We start from the raw sequence: 12,847 nt of genomic DNA, 5'->3' as shown, positions 1-12,847 counted from the left end.
GCGCTGCTATCTCACCATTCGGAGGGATTTATAATAAATAATGCTGATAACAGGACCAATTAACACTCTGCATGTACATTACCCCAAATCATCCAGGAAGCAGTGTTATAAAAAGGTAAACCTGAGGTTATACTCCAGGTCTCTCTAGGTAACTGTTCAGAGCAGCTGCTAAGCCCATTCCTTGTAACCCACTCCAAATACTGGAATTGGCATTTCATACTCTTCTGCTGAACTTTATAAAGGCACAATGTGCATATAATAAAATCAACACAACTGAATCTTGTGGGATGATCACTTTTAACAAATGTGTTAAGCATGGCTCCCATCCTCTCCCAAGCAATTTCCCTCACGTTGAGATCTGATGCCATAACCCTTGTCCCAGGCAGCCACTGATCAAATTTCTATCACACTATAGATTTGTTCTGCTGCTTCTAGAGTCATATAAATGGAATAATACCCATTTACTTTTTTTTTTCTGGTCTTGCTCCTTTTATTCACTTTAAGGCTTCTGAGACTGGTCCATGCAGTTGAATAGATCAGCAGCTCACTGTATAATGCTGAGCTGCATCCTATTGAGGGACGAGAACATAAATTTGCTCAGCCGTTCATCCACTGATGAACACGGTTTCCAGTTTCGGGGCTAGTGTTAAAAATCAGCTAAACTCAACAGGAACAGGTGTGTAGTCTGTCACCATCAGAGGAGGGATTCTGAAGGATTCTGAGTATAGTCAAAGAGCAGCGTGGGCCCCGTTCTACATCAGATGCTGTTTCTGAGGCAGGATTAGGAGAAGCAGGGATTAAACTGGAGATGAGGGCCATTCAGCAACGGAGTACCGCAAGAAAAGATGAGTAGTGCAAAATGGGGTCATCACTGGGGAAGCAACAGTCGTCTCTAGTTTACTCCTGCTCCACGACCCTGGGAGGAACAGTGCTCCCTACGAACAGCTGGTTGTTACCACATGTCTTCCCAGTCTGATAAATAGCAGAACTGCTTTCTTCTTTTTCACTCTGAGCTAATTTTTATTCTTTCAGTCCTGGATGGGCTTTTATTCTTTCACTGCTGCAAGAATGTTAATGGACTTTACAGTTTTGTGCTACTACAAATGCTGCTTCAACACCATATAAATACTGATACATGTTTTCCTTTCTCTTGGTAATTCCTGGATCCTATTTGGTAAGTGCATGTTTAACTCAGTAAGAGTCGTTCAAACTGTTTTCCTAGGTTGACCAAGAGAATTACTGGGGAGCATCTTTAACAAAGGTTGTCAATCATGATCTCACTTCTTCACACATTTCTTGATAATATTTAAATTTGATCTTATTTCTCCACTCCCTTACTGCCTGTACCTTTTAAAGAGGATGAACACATGCATTTTATTGCACTGATGATTCTCCTAAGCAAATGTGTTTCTTTTTCAGATTGATCAGTTGCCCTGGGGACTACAGCTATTAAAAACTTTTAAATTGGTTTTGCAAAGTATTTCATCCTGTGAATCTTCAACGAAATGAGCTTTATTCTCCATTTCTTCAAACTACCAAATAAATCCTTCATTACATAAATTAGGAGATATTGTGAGATATTAAAGCAATGCTTCATACACCAAAAATCTATTGGTAATACAGTGTCCTAACCCTAACCATCATCTTTTCTTAAAAATATCCCTTGCCCATAAACCAAACATATCCAATAATGGACAGTTATTTAAAGTGGTTCCTGAGGAAATTCAAGCCCCCCCCCCCCCCCCAAGCTTAAGATACACACGCCATTTACAAGAGAACAAGATGTTACCAACACTGGCTTCTGGGTGTCACTCTGGAGGGGCCCACTTGCCTTCCAATGGGAGGAGAAAGTGCAAGTCTCTCCAATGCCAACCCCAACCATTATACCCACAGGGAAGATAACTCTTAATTCATGGCACTTGCCTAAATTGAAAGAAAGATATAAACTATAAAAGAAGACAGATGAAAGTCTTGTCTTCTAATGTTTCTTTGGCCTGGGGTTCCAGGATACCCGGTCATTGTCCTCAAAACACTTGCTTCCATGATCATTAGCACGGTCAGTCCTTCTCAAGACAAGGTGGATGTCCATCAACTTATACTTGGACAGCATCCCGCCAGTGTAGTAATGCTGTACTCCATACACAGACTCCATCATCACCCCTCCACGCTAATGGCCTCTATCAGTCTATGGGAGAAACACTCTGAATTCCTCTATGAGACAGAATATACCTTTATCATCACATCATCCATCTAGGAATGCTATTTTTGCTTGGTTGAAAATACCCTGCTCTCTAGGCTCAGACCTAGTTTGGGGAGACATGGCTAAATGCATCAAGAAGGTCGGAATCGTTGCTAAGTATGGGAACTGTCATGGTGCCTCCCTCAGGAAAATGGTGAAGAAGCCTGAAAGAAGCCAGCATGCCAAGTACACCTGTTGTACTGTGGCAAAACCAAGATGAAAAGATGAGCTGTGGGGATCTGGCATTGTGGTTCCTGCATGAAATTGGTAGCCAAGGGTGCCTGGACCATCACAGTAAAGTTGGCCATCGGAAGACTGAAAGAACTGAAAGCCAGTAGAAGCCTCCACCATTTGAAACACTGCTAGCCTGTAATAAATGGGTTAAGTTATGGAGCAACAAAAAAATACCCTGACTCCAGGCGAAATCATGCAAAGAAATCAATGGGCAAAAGTTTGAGAAGATATTTGCATAGTCTCAAAGTGGGTCCCAAGATAGATAGATAGACAGACAGATAGATAGATTTTTTTTTTTTTTACTTATGGAGAGGAAAATAGTCATGTTCTAATAGGGAAACTTTTTTATTTTGAAACTATTTCAAAATAAAAAATGGAAAAAAAAATGCCCTGCCCTTTACCAACACCTTAACAATTCCCTCAGGGCCAGCGTTCACCAAGCTACCCACGTGCGATTGCGCTGTATACAACCAGGAAACGATTAACTGCTGTTCTACTCTTCAAGACAACCCAGTCTGTTTATATCAAAAAGTCTCGATAATATGCCCTTTCAGAAGTCCAGGGGCAGAAGGTGCTAGTGATGTGCTCAATCAATTCCCTTTGTTTTTGAGCTGCGTCCACATGAACTTTTGGCAAATCTGAAAGAGAAGGGCAGGCTCCAGCAATGGGGCAAGCTATAGTAACACTTCACCCCTCACACCCAGACAACCAACAGTAATCCCAGTTCATGTCCACACAGCACACAGGGTTCACTGAATAAACGTCGTTACTGTGAACACCATGGTGGCATCTCCTCCAGATATCCCATAAGCGAATGAAGGTATTAGGCAGGGCCTCCAAGGGAACTGAGCTCCACTGGAACAACACTCAGTCTGGTCCCTAGAGGGCACTTCATTTTATCTTTCCTCTGGACTATCCAAGCAGATTTTTCAGGTAAAGCTAACAGAGAAGCTTCCTTCCAACAGTCACTTTCAAGAGAAAATTCTGGTAGTTTCTCCCAGCAGCAGCCATGACTCATCTGAAAACATGGAAAAGAGCACTACAGGAAATTCTCCTCCAGCTCTGACATGGCCTCTCAAATCAAAGTGTTATTACTCATCCCCGCTGCCCCTCAGCAATCACTTCCCTTTCTCCTCTTACCCTCCACTTAACCCCTCCTCCCTCCCTGGTCTGGATTCACAGCTTATGAGGCGAAGGTGATCCCTTACAGAGGTAACAAAAGGAGTTACGTGTCAGTGCTTCTCACTTATCCATCCCGAGGTATGAGATGCTGGGTTGTGAGGTTTAATGAAAACGGGACATTTCTCCTGCATGCCAGTCACGGCTGCTGTCACATTATGTGCCAACCATTATTACAGACTCAGGTTCCTTCTGGGATATGAGCTGCCTTGTGCTGTAGTGATCCCTTTGGTCAGGACCTGGTCCCCTGGGAACATGTACATGCCCACACATTTTGTGCTTGTTCACACCATTTCTGGAAATGTGTGCCAACTGCATTCTTCCTAGTGTACCTAAGGGTCCACAACAAATAATTCTGATAACAGGTATAGTCTGGTACATTATGGACCAGTTAAAATTCCATCTCTATCTTAACTCAGTGCTTCCTGGAGAGTGTGTTAAAAGAAGATACACAATGAGAGTTATAATCCCAGGTATGCCTGAGCCTGGGATAAGAGTTCAGACAAGCTATTAAAGTTTTATCTGCTCTCACAATTACGAAAAACAAAGGTAACTCCATGTTTACTAAACGTAGACATAGAAAGCTGGAATTCCCAACGTTACCATATTCCCTCTCTGGTCCCCTGTTCAGGTTCACCGGCTTTTATACCATAGGAAACATTTTGAACTAGGGCCATTTAGGATGAAGTGCCTTTTACCAGGACTCCCTTGTGTGAGCACTCAACAATGCTGCCAGTGGAAGGCAGTCTTACCAACCAAGACAACCCCTGAGGTTGCCACTGGAGTGCACAAAAATCCATGTTCTTGCTCCTAGTCTCTACCTGCTCTGATATTCATTCTTTAGAAAAGAGTGATGTTTTAAATGAATCTGGAATCCAACACCTGTAACTTTTTCCATCCCCCCCCCCCCCAACAATCAGTTCTCTACAACAAAAGGAATGAGGTAGAGTTCATGTGGGGAGAGAACTGCCTTGATTAGTTATTTCCAGGCGTATACCAGGCAGTTCTAGCAATCCAAATTTCCTACACAGAGTGGGTCTCCAAGTGTAACCCAAAACAGGACACCTTACGTCACAAAACAGGAATTTCCTGTCATAAAACATAGCTAGACATTGTGTTTTTCTACATGGCAGCCAGTGTACTTCTGGGTAAAGTCTATCATGGTAAGATTTCAGAAATATATTTATGAACAATAACCTTTCAGTTTCTCAGTTTGAAGGAGTCAAGAGTGCTTGTGCACAACCACAGACAGTCTACTGATCTCCTTCTTAACTGTCAGAGAGCAACAAGACATCCTAATGATTATCTGTCTAATCCCTTTACTTTAAGGATGAAAAACAGTGATGCTCAGGTAGGTTAAATGATTATCTGATGTCTAGTAGCCTTATCCCCTTAAGAATCTACTATATTACATCTTCTCTGTTCTAAATACTCCATTAGTCATCATAGAAATCTCATTTATTAAAGTTATGTAGTTGGAAAAAACCTTAAAGTGCCCATAACAAACACTTCGAACTGAATGGGGTAGGACACAGATTTAAGGATAATTAAATCTTTTTATGTTTCAAAAAGGTAGGCCGAGGCCCACCCAGGAAATGAAGAGATTCTATTTCATTCACAAGGCAAACCGGAGAATAATACCAAAAAACCTAGATCTCCTAATGCCTGGCTTAGGGCTCTTTTTTCATATAACAAAACTCTTTCATTTGCCTTTAAACTCTTTTATGAATTTCACAGAGAAGTCAGTCACTTCTTATATTTTTAATCCAAGAAAGTGTGCTAGTTTTATGTTTTATGTTATCTGAGGACATTAGAATTACTTCAAATGCTGCTACTACAGAACTCTGTTGTTATTACTCTGGTAATAAGTAACATTAATACAAACAATTTACCAAGAACTGTCAGCTGAATCTTCTTATTTCCAACACCAGGAGCTTTTTTCACTTTGCACTGGTATGTGCCAATATCCGACAAACGTAAATTTGTTACATTTATTGATGCATCACCAGATTTGAGATCACTACTTGTAAAATGTACTCGTCCTTTCAGATCTTGATAGTAGTCATCATAAATTTTGTCTCCAGAATATAAAATAATCTGAAAGACAACCAAAATAAGACAGGGAAAAAAACAAATAAGCAAACCCTCTGTCTCATTAAAGGAGCTCTGGTTACACCATGGTACTTTCTGTAGGATCCAAAAAAAGAATAAAAACACAGTATTATCAGGAAACCTACAATTATTCAAATCACAGATTAAGAAAACAGGACATCAGAGGGTGCCTGGCTGGCTCAAGTCAGTAGAGCATAGGACTCTTGATCTTGGGGTTGTAAGTTTGAACCCCATGTTGGGTGTAAAGATAAAGAAAATCTTGGGAGGGGTGGTGCACCTGGGTGGCTCAGTCAGTTAAGGGTCTGTCTTCGGCTCAGGTCATGATTCCAGAGTCCTGGGACTGAGCACTGCATCAGGCTCTCTGCTCGGTGGGAAGCCTGCTTCTTCCTTTCCCTCCGTCCTGCTTGAGATTCCCCCTCCCCCACCTCTGTCACTCAACCCACGCACTCTCTCTCAAAAAAAATAATTTAAAAAATAATAAATAAAATCTTAAAAAAAGAAAAGAAAAGAAAGAGATCAATGGGATCCTGGAATATGGTCACACACTTTCATTCTGAATGGAAAACCAGGAGCCACTCACCAGTGAACCTGAAGAGGCTGCTGGCAGCAACACCAGCAGCTCCAAGAAAAAGAAAAAGCTCCAGAAGTTACCCCAGGAAGATTAGAATGGACATTTACCCGGTAGGGCATAACGCACATGACATTTCCCAACCCATCCCTCATAGCCCAATAAAAACAAGTTCACAATAAAAATGTAATAAATAAATAGGAAAGCCAAGACCCCACATAAGCAATAGAGCCCTACAAAAGAGAGGGACTGAGTTAGACTGGACAAGGACACAGATGAGTGGACTCCAAATACTCCTCTTCTTCGGCTGTCTCAGAGTTTGCAGTGTGTCAGTCAAATGTATAGAATCAGGTAAATACCGCCACCCCTACTCCTCAAAAAAGGCTTGTGATAATCTACCTGTGGAATCTAACAACAACAACAAAGACAACATTTTTTGTCTTAGTACAAAGTCGTAAAATAAACCTCTTGAGATGTATGTGCCCGGGTTAATAAGACCTTTCAACTAGTCTTCTGAGACTAAGAGCAAAGACCCCTTCCTAATTCCACTGAGTTTTCTGAGCCACTGTTACAAGCGTCAATGGAAATAACTAAAGGCTAGATTCAGAGGGAAAATAAATTCCGTGTTAAACTTGGCTTGGAAGAGAAATACAATAGTCATCTCTATCACCAAAAGTAACATACTTTATAATTTTTTCACATTTGTTAATGAAAATCCTTCATTCCGGTCATCTGAGACCTAAGGTTCAAAGAAAGCAGTGGCAGCAAACTCAAGTAATAATCAGAGAACGTGACTACAGTCTATATCCTGCAAGTGATTTTTACCTGAGATGTTAATTATGGGCAGTATAATCAGAAAGCAGTGTCCTCTGCAGGAATTTCTTGATGACAGGACTTGGGGTTCTTTTTGGTATCATCACTTCCCCTGCCATGCTAACCCCACTTCTTGTCCACCAGATTTTTAAATTTATATATTAAATGTCTGCACTCAATACCAGTTTGTTAAGTAAATAAAAGAAGCAGCCGAAAGGTCCACAGCTGACTCAAATGAGGCTGTCCTGCCTTCCTCTGCAGTGAACTGACTCCTTGTTCAATCTACCGTACGCTATAAACACACCTTAGCAGTTTTTTAAGGAGAGTCTGACAAGATGTGTCCTCACTGTTAGCTGTTTTGTAAACTCTCTTTGTATTTTCCCAGGAAAACAATACTACAAATGGTGGTCACGCAGAGAAGAACTAACATTGACCAGGCAATTCTGCTTCCTCTTCAACAACCTTTAACCCTGAAGCTGAGGAGAGCAGTGGCTCTCACAGATCAACTTTTGCAAAGTCCCACAGCTAAGATGCAAACCAGATCCATATGACTTGGTATGTTTATTGACTTGGTACTGACTTTATTAATTTTTACAGGGCTTTTAAGCTTATAAAATCCTTATGCAAACAGTATTTCAGTGAATTCTCATCACAACCCTGAGAGGTAGGTGTCTTTTTCCTATTTTACACGAGGACAGAGGCTTATGAAACATGGGAGGCAGCCTGGGATCGAGCAAGGGATCATAAAGTGCAGTAGGGGAGCGAGAGAGACCCAAGTTCAAACTCCAACTTCATCTGTTGCTAGCTGTGTGACCCTGGGCCTCCATTTCCTCTTCACATGCATAAAAATTCTCATTTTAGGGTGTTTTAAGGCTTAAATAACTATATACAATTAAAATCTATAAAACACTGCCCCGCACACAACAAGTGCATAGCACATGGTAACTGTTTGCTGACTAAAGAGATCACATAGGGAACAAGGATGGTTAACTTCTCCAGCCCGGTCCCCTGCTACAATGACTACTGGTTTAACTAAATTAAAGTAACGGCTCAGCTAACAGATACTGTAGCTGAAATTCTAGGTAAGCATCCTCTTCTTCATCAATCTTTCCCTATCCCTTTTACCTTTCTTCTTGGTTTCATTTTACTGTATTTTAGGTCAGAAGGCAGGTTTTAACCCAGAAATGGACATTAAAACCTAGTTTCATACTTGTCTCGTAAGTCCTGTAGGCAATAAAGCTGTGCCTCCCACTCAGCACAGAAGACTTTGGGGTCCTCCTTCCATGAACAGACACGCCAGGCTATGGGGCATTGTCTGCTTCTTGGTCTCTAGATGTACCTTTTCAGAGGGCTTCTCTCGCGAGTCCCAAGCCAGAAGCATTTCAGACCCATGCTCTCCATCCATTCATCTGAACCACGGGAGCGGTCATGGGCTCTAAGGGGAGATGGCCCCGGCACTGCCAGGGCGTGAGGAGTATGCAGAACTTCAGGTAGAAGCCTATGTTCGGGGTGCTGGCGCTGCCATGGAAGACAGCACGGGGAAAGAAGAGCAAGCAGGGAGGCAGCGTATCTGGGCTGAGTAGACAGAATGAGTCAGGCTCTGTTTTGCTTAGGGAAGACAGAAGGAAGTTCCTTCCAGTAACAGAATCGGGGTAGAGGTAAGTCTTTGGAGGGGGTGGCCCTACTCATTCACAACTTGGGAGAAAGACAATAATTTTTTCCTTCACAAATACATCATGGGTAAACTGCCTGAATTTGCCAGAAACAGTTTTTACCTAACTGCACTGTTTCAGTCAGTAAATGGCTTAATAACCTCCTCTTTTCTATGGACCATAAATAAAAATAAATTTTCTCTTCCAAATGCATGTATTACCATATTCCTATGAATATCTGGACTTGTTTTTCTCTCTCTGATCTAATATAATTTGTTATTTTTTAGAACTAAATGTGTCAAACTATCATGAAATATTCTAAGTTAAGTGAAATATTTTAGTACTAATAAAAGACAAAGTGTAATATATATGTTTGGAGATGAGATTAGTAGGAAATTCTCCTTTATGCCACTTTTGGCTTTCCACGTTTTCAACATTAGACTCTTAATACTTTATAAATAGAAAAATTTCTTTAACAGTATCTTGCTATTTCATTTTTTAGATTAAATATTTTATAAATTGTTTTGCTATGAAGATTTTATTTTGCTTTTTAAGAAATTCATATTCAGGATATTTAACTTGAAGAATACAGAAAACAGACTCTGTTGTAATATGTACTTGTATGATACTGTTACACTCGATGATCCTTATACTAGTAACAGAATCCTTGTGTTAAAAACTGAATACTTAAAAAAAAAAAAAAAATAAAACAAAAAACAAAAAGCTGAATTCTAATTCTCTACAAAGTCTAGTTCACTTGCTGTCCCCTAACCCATTATGGATATTCCTACCATGCTATCTATCATGCCTACTCCACATACCCCTCCCACCACTCCCTGACTCACATTCCCAACTCCCGATTTTCAGAACGTTCCTAAGTTCCTCTTCTTCCTTAAAGCCTTTGCTAAGAAATCTCAGGCCACTTATCCATTTCATTCCACTACACATGTGTCCTCACTTTCCATCACAGTGACTGCCTTCCTCACCCAGACCACAAGCCAGAGAAGTGTGGGGCTTTCTACATAGCTCCCCCCTCCCCATCCCTGCCTGTGTGATCAGCATAGTGATGGACACCTAAGAAGTTCCAGGGACATCTACTAAGTGAGCAAGCACTTAGCAAACTTACCACTTGATCCACCTTCTGATTATCAGCTGGTGATAGCAGCCACTCGATGTCCAGTGGTCCCTGGTCTTCTGGACTAAGGGTAAATTTGCATGGCAAATAAGCAGTTTCCCCTTTGGCCTTTTCAATCATCTGATCAGGAGTAGTGATACTCAAACTTCTGGTGAAATCTGGAGAAAGAAACATGCACATGTCTAAGCATCTGCTGTTAGGCTGTCAGCACGTTCAGCGCACCCAGCTGTTCAGAACAGGATGCGATTTGTGACCAGAGTGATGAGGTTCAAACTCAGTGGTCCCCAGTGAATACACAAACTGTATTCAGTTTGTGCCTTTGTAGACATGGAATGCCAATATTAACATCATCTCATCTGATACAATTTCCTTTAAGAGCATTGCGAAACTCCCAACATCATGAGATACAAGTTTCTATTAGTAGAGGGTATTCTACATCCAAGCAGATGTTTAGAAGTGAACTTAGCTACAGTCTCCGAAAGGTCAGTTGTATCGTACTAACTCAGGGCTACATTAATTCCTACTCGCCCCAGTGCCACAGACACACTGGTAACTCTTGCTGCTGGGGCACATGCTGATAAATTTTGACAGGTTTTCTACTAAGGCTTTTCTTTAATTCTAAATTTTTATTAAATTAGAGGTGCCTGGCTGGCTCAGTCTGTACAGCATGTGCTCTTAATCTCAGAGTCATGAGTTCAAGTCCTACACTGGGCATAGAGCTTATGTTAAATAAATATCTATTTATTAAATTAGATTCTATAATTTTTACTGAATGCTTAAAAATACTTTTTTTTTTTTGAGAGCGAGGGAGCTGTGGGGAGGGGGAGAGGGAGAGAAAGAATTTTAAGCAGGCTCCATGCCCAATGCCTGACGTGGGGCTTGATCTCCTCAATCTCAGGACTCCAAGACAAAATCAGGAGCCAGACGCCTTTTCTTTTTCTTTTTTTTTTTTGAAGAGTCAGACGCTTAACCAACTGAGCCACCCAGCCACCCCTTAAAAATATTTCTAAGCAATAAATATGATGACAACTCGAACAGAAGAAATGCTGTCAATTTATGTATTTTTGAATTCATCAAATAGTTGACCTTAAATATTATCCTTAAGACTTTTCTTATTGTTCATCCCTTCCCATTTCTCTTCTGAAAAAGTCCATCATATTATTGTTAAAAAGACATCTTAAAATTCTATAACTTATTCTGGAATTTGTATTCTATAAAATTCCCACTTCGATCACAGAGAATTAACACTGAATGGCAATATTTGAAAAGCATATAAAAACCAAAATAAGATGTCCTGAGGCCCAAACAAAAATTCCAAGACTCTTCTGATTGAGTCTGTTAAAAAGAGATGGTTTAAACCCACTTTATCTTTGTAAGAACTAAACAATAAGTCTCCTCTTGGTTGCTAATGGTTTACTATAACAAAACTAGTATCATTTACATGCAAAAAAAGGTAAAAGTAAACTACAAGCAAAATGGTAGTTTCCTGATATATATTAGAGAAAAAATACTGAGTTTATAATCCATTCACATTTTGTTTTTCAAGAGAAAAGCAATTTTGTTCATCTCAATTCACATATAAAAATAGGTTTGTTCACTACCTATGTCTTATAAGACCAAAGTTGGAAAAAGTCAACAATTTGACATAAAATGTAAATTTAGTATGTAAATAAACTACCACACAAAACTTATTTTTTTGTGTTTACACTATGAAAGTTTGCATAGCACTAGTTTGTCACATCTGTTTTCCTTGAGATAACCCAACATTTTCTTACATATGAACTTCAAGTAGCAATGTACGCCGAACCAAAGTCTCCAACGGTCATTCACTTGGTCCTCCCCCTCACCCAACACTGACTTGCAGGGCTGGATGTTCACCTGGAAGAGGCCCTAAGCACTAAGACTATAGTACACAGGGCCTGCCTGTCTCCCTTTCCTTCCCCTGCTGCCACCAAAATACTAACATCTTACAGCAAAATTGAGAGTAAGTAAATCCAAGTCGCAATTCCCCATAATGATGATTTTGATGTTGTTTTTCAAATAATAAATCCCAACAGACCAAACCAAAACGAAGAATTAAATTATTAGCCATCCTACGATCCTTTCCATTATCTCCAAGGAAGCTTAATACATATCAACTGCCACTTGTAATAAAATGTTAATACTACATTGAAGCCAACAGATTGAGAATGAAAGAGGTTACATTCAAACTGTTTATATTCAAGCACCATCATAAGCTTTTAATCACATTTAAGTGTACTTCTCAAATACGGATCAAAACTGGACACAAGACTCTCTGCTCCCTTAAATCAGAGGCTGGCCTAACTCTGACCAAAAGAATATAGTCTGAGTGCTGCTGAGTTCCGAGGCAAGACCTCAAGAGACCCTGCTGCTCTCATCCTCGCCCTCTCAGACCCCTGCCCGAGTGACCAAACCACACAGGAGAGAATGGAGGTGTTCAAAAGCTGCAAGTGCTCGACGTGCGGCCACCCTCGACTCTCCAGCAGTTCTAGACCAGCTGCCTGCAGAACTCCCCATCTCAGCCTGGCCTAAGCTGGCAACCCACAGGATCACGAGGCAACACATAGTTTTTTGTTTTAAGCCTCTAGAGTTTGGGTTGGTTTGCTACACAGCAAAGACTGATGATATAACACCCAAACCCACTGATTCAGCCCAAATGGACTATTTAATATCCTAAAAAATGTTCATTACTATTCCAATCTCCATTTCATGTCCGTATTTCTATTTAAAATTATGGTTTGGTATTTATGTGTATAATCTCAAGTGTTTCTCCTGAATTAATATTCAATCCTCTGAATAAATACTTTCCATCATTTCTAATAAACCCAGTTCTAATTCCTACCTCATTCACTAAGGCATTCTTCTACCTCTCTAGCCTACAGTGATTTTTCTTT

General features: G+C 40.4%; 1 protein-coding gene and 1 pseudogene across 2 annotated transcripts in view; one reads left to right on the top strand and one right to left on the bottom strand.

The window, feature by feature from the left end:
* The window catches only part of CXADR (CXADR Ig-like cell adhesion molecule), a 54,561-nt gene that overhangs the window by 22,235 nt on the left and 19,479 nt on the right, over positions 1-12,847 (bottom strand). For both annotated transcript variants that reach the window (XM_026482491.4, XM_026482581.4), the window contains exons 2-3: positions 9,924-10,090; positions 5,545-5,749 (exon numbers count right to left, since the gene is read on the bottom strand). In XM_026482491.4, coding sequence (XP_026338276.2) covers positions 5,545-5,749; positions 9,924-10,090 — 372 coding nt within the window. The remainder of the gene's footprint in view (positions 1-5,544; positions 5,750-9,923; positions 10,091-12,847) is intronic.
* On the top strand, positions 2,319-2,605 carry LOC123001077 (60S ribosomal protein L37a-like; annotated as a pseudogene).

The sequence above is a fragment of the Ursus arctos genome, unplaced genomic scaffold (assembly GCF_023065955.2).
Source record: "Ursus arctos isolate Adak ecotype North America unplaced genomic scaffold, UrsArc2.0 scaffold_4, whole genome shotgun sequence".
Taxonomy (NCBI): Eukaryota; Metazoa; Chordata; class Mammalia; order Carnivora; family Ursidae; genus Ursus; species Ursus arctos.
This window is presented reverse-complemented; position numbering and strand designations above follow the sequence as displayed.